We start from the raw sequence: 4,301 nt of genomic DNA on the forward strand, positions 1-4,301 counted from the left end.
CATGTGGTCTTTCTTTCCAAAAGGGGAAAGCCTTTAAAGCTTAGAGGACATATTGGGTGGTCATTTATACCAAGAGGGTGACCTCTCCTTAATCCAAGGATTAGGGAATGTGCAAATGATTAGGGGTATGTTAGGTGGAATTAAAAAAGTGATTAGGATTAGACCTAGATGCAAGTGGGAAAGGTGGAAGAAGTGACATTTGGGGAGAGAAAATATGGAAATAAATATTTTACTAATTCCTATTAACAAGAAATGGGGGTTAGGGAATTGAAGTAAATAAATTGAGGTATTTATTTAGTATAATAGAAGGAAGCGCTAAAGTGGATTAATTAAATTAAGGATGTAGCTAAAAAAAATAAAAGTGTGAGATAATTAATTAAAAATTAAGATCTTATTCAAGTGTTAGGCTAGGTCACATGGTTAACATGGACTAACAAAAAAAAGAAGAAAAAGAAAGATATTATTTAATTAATAAGGAGGACAAGAAATAGTTGAATAATTGAGATAAATTGACTTATATTTTAGGTGTCTACATTTAGTAGTTGAAATATCTAGTCTAAACATTTATTACATAGTATTTGTGAGAGATGAAATGACATTAAAAAATCAGAGTTTAAATTAAGTCAAGTTGGGAACATATTTAATTACTAAGGGACTGGGAGTTGTAAATTTTCTATTAAATAATATGTATCTATTGACGTTTATGCATTTATAAAAATTACTTTTCAAAATTGTATAAATTTTAATATAATATTTTATTCTAGTTTTGTTATATTTTCAAAAGTAAACTTTGTGTAATGAATTATATTGTATTTTATTTCATATGGAGTATGCAATGAACAACTAATGTTTTATATTGTATTACTAATGAAGAATTGAATACATTTTGGTGTATTATATGTAAAGTAAATTTAAAAGAATTAATTATACAATATCTATTAACATAAAAATAACTATTTATTATCAAAAGTTGAATGCCTCCAAATGAGCCCACGAGGGATAAGTCTTGTTGAGTGCAAGGCTCCAACACCATAGGAGATGAGGTCGTGATTGTGTCTAGAGCAAATTTGGCAGCTCTTAGCCAAGGAGGTTTCAGCCTATAAACTCGTGCCCCTATATCAGATAACAAAAATAATCTGAAGGCTCAAAAAGATCTATGTAAGAACCTAAAAAGCAACTTATACAAGGAGAAAAAGGCACATCAACGTCAAGATATGTGCCCCTTGTATAGATTAATTTTTAAATCTCGCATACCATTTTGATAAAGACCTTTGTTGAACTATCCTTACTAATATTCTTAATTAGACTGTAAATTTTTTTTCATCAAGACAATGAAAATTGAGATCTCAATGACAAAGTACAAAATGGGATAAAATAACTAGAGTAAGGGGGAAACAGTGTGAATTTTGTCCAACTTGCATACATATCTAAAGAGGCACATAAAAATTTCAACTGTATTTCACGTTGAAATCTGAAAATCAGAGCCCATGGGCCATCAATTTTTGACCTTTGATTAACCTTATCCGTTTTGTGTACGATGTTGGAGGCTTGGTCTCCATGTAATAGGGGAGAGGGACTGGTAGTTGTATAGGGTCCAATAGTTGTTATAGCAATTGTGCATATAATATCCAAACTTGCCACATATATATACTGTATAATGTTAATAAATAATCCACATGTAAATTAAAAAAATGTCAAATGTTGATCAAAATGGACCAATACTTGAACATAAAAGAACCTATAAATGTTATATAAAAAAGGAATAAATACATTAATTAACAAGTGAATGGATCATTTTTTGTTTCAAATAAAATATCATAGCTATCCACTATAAGTGTGTCATTTATAAAATAAGATACTCACTTAAACAACTACTATTATCATAGTGAAAAAATATTATTCTTATGTGTACAATATTTTTTCACTATGATAATAGTAGTTGTTGAAGTGAGTATCTTATTTTATAAATGGCATACATTTATAAATGGCATACATATAGTAGATAGCTATGATATTTTATTTGAAACAAAAAATGATCTATTCACTTGTTAATTAATGTATTTATTCCTTTTTTATATAACATTTATAGGTTCTTTTATGTTCAAGTATTGGTCCATTTTGATCAACATTTGACATTTTTAAAATTTACATATGGATTATTTATTAACATTATACAGTATATATATGTGACAAGTTTGGATATTATATGAACAATTGCCATAACTACTATTAGACCCCGTACAACTACTAATCCCTCTCCCCTATCTTCATCCTCCCAAAATCAACTCTTTTCTGCTCTATGCTATGGATATCCACAGCATATGCCATGGATATCCACGCATTATTCTAGCTCAACCCACGTTTTGCGAGAGATGCCGCGGTAAAAGTCTCTCCCACTCCTCTTTAAATCGATCACGAAAACAAAAATTGACAGCGACGATCGAAATGTGCCGCTACCACGCTGTCCCAGCGAAAGTGCCATCGAACCCACGAAAGGCCGAGCTTCACCTTCCTCAAGGACACCCGTCTCCTTCCTACCCACACCCACATTTTCACCCAAGAAAAAGCACCCAGATTCATAATCTTCATGATGATTCTCCACCAATGGAACCTCCGCCTGCAACTGCAAACCCTCCCAACACTAACACCCATCACAGGATCGACGCTTTCTCTTTCACGGACTTGAGCTTTCTTCAAGAGGAAGATGATGATGATGAAGAAGAAGACAGAGTAAAAAAAGAATGGGTTGATGACTGCGGAAGTGACAACGAATGCTCCACTCCTCAACACCCAGTTCTATTTCCGGGAGAGGAACTCTGCCACATTCTACAGGTAACTAACTAACCAACCAACTAACAATTTCAGAAACCCTAATCTATTCAGAAACCCTAACATATATATGCAAGTACAGGGTGTTTGCTCCTGCAGAACACAACTGGAGGCAACGCTGCTTAGAGATGTGAGAGAAGCTCTGCGGAGTTTAGGCCTTTCTGCTCAGAACGATGGCCACAGTAATCTGCGACGAAACGTAATGAACAATCTACGACGCGCAGGGTATAATGCAGGTATTTGCAAAACACGGTGGGAGCAAACGAACGGATACCCTGCAGGTTAGGTTCGTCGATCTATAGTTTCTTAGAAGCAAATCTACACCATGTTTTTTTCTGGGTTTTTGCCTAAATTGTTTCTAATCTCTGCAGGTGATTACGAGTTCATTGACGTGATTTTGGGGGCGAAGAGCAATGATCGGCTGTTGGTGGACATAGATTTCAGAGCGCAATTTGAGATCGCTCGGCCCACTGCAGAATATGCAGCTTTGGTGGAGGTGATTCCTAGTTTGCTTGTGGGAAGCGTGGATAAGCTTCGTGACATCATCTGGATCATGTGTGACGCGGCGAAGAGATCGCTGAAAGCAAGGGGATTGCATCTCCCTCCGTGGAGAAAAAAACGTTATATTGAAGCCAAATGGTTGGCTTCCCACAAGCGAACCACCAGCCATGATCAGCATCAGCAGCACCTTCTTCTCACCCAGTGGAACGCCTGCTTTCTTCACCACAACAATCTCAGATCTACAGGAAGGATTTCTGGGTTAGTCAGAGCATTGGCACAGGCAGTCACTCATAACAATACAAACGACGTATATTAGTTTAAATAATGAAGCATGGAGCTTCATTTTCATGTTCTCCTGTTATTAAATAGGAAAGGGGGACTGTAATGTACAGGGATATGAAGCAATCCTTCCCATCTGTGAATAGAATTTCCGATCAAAGAATACCTATCTCGTAGACAGAAACTTAACTAAACTACCAAGTTCTCAGCAGAACAAGGATTTCTTTATTTTGTTGAGAAGGTACACCGCTTTGCATTTTTAATTCGGTTTGTGCATATGGAAATCGATCCAAGACAGAAAGGAAATGTCTTAGTGTAAAATAGACCAGCCTTTCTTTCTGGATAAAAAAATATATGTTTATCCAAATAAGCCAACCTATACTGAATACTGCCATTTCTGCTGTCGGTAACCTAATTCCATTGCCTGTTATCGGTTTTTCTTTTTGAGATCCTCCAAACCCAGATAAGCCAGCGTTCAACAACTTAATGTATTCAAAAGCTACTGACAAATATAAAAGCGATCAATTCAAAGAAACAGATACTGTCTCTGCCGAACCTGGGTACACCGCTGTACAAGGCTGTACCTCATACAGCGGTTTGGGCATTTAGGTTATAGGTTTAGGTTATAGGTTTAAGTTTTACTAGGTTCAGAGGTTAGACACATAACTCTTCTAGTCAATAAATACTTTTTA

The 4,301-nt window shown here is 35.5% G+C and overlaps 1 protein-coding gene across 1 annotated transcript; it reads left to right on the top strand.

Annotated features, from left to right (window-relative positions):
- Nucleotides 1-2,337: 2,337 nt before the first annotated feature.
- Nucleotides 2,338-3,803, top strand: LOC131873918 (uncharacterized). Its single transcript, XM_059217086.1, has 3 exons — nucleotides 2,338-2,832; nucleotides 2,912-3,110; nucleotides 3,201-3,803. Exons 1-3 carry the CDS (start codon nucleotides 2,446-2,448, stop codon nucleotides 3,644-3,646), a joined length of 1,032 nt encoding a protein of 343 aa, XP_059073069.1. The 5' UTR covers nucleotides 2,338-2,445; the 3' UTR covers nucleotides 3,647-3,803.
- Nucleotides 3,804-4,301: the final 498 nt, after the last annotated feature.

The sequence above is a fragment of the Cryptomeria japonica genome, chromosome 3, assembly GCF_030272615.1.
Source record: "Cryptomeria japonica chromosome 3, Sugi_1.0, whole genome shotgun sequence".
Lineage (NCBI taxonomy): Eukaryota > Viridiplantae > Streptophyta > Pinopsida > Cupressales > Cupressaceae > Cryptomeria > Cryptomeria japonica.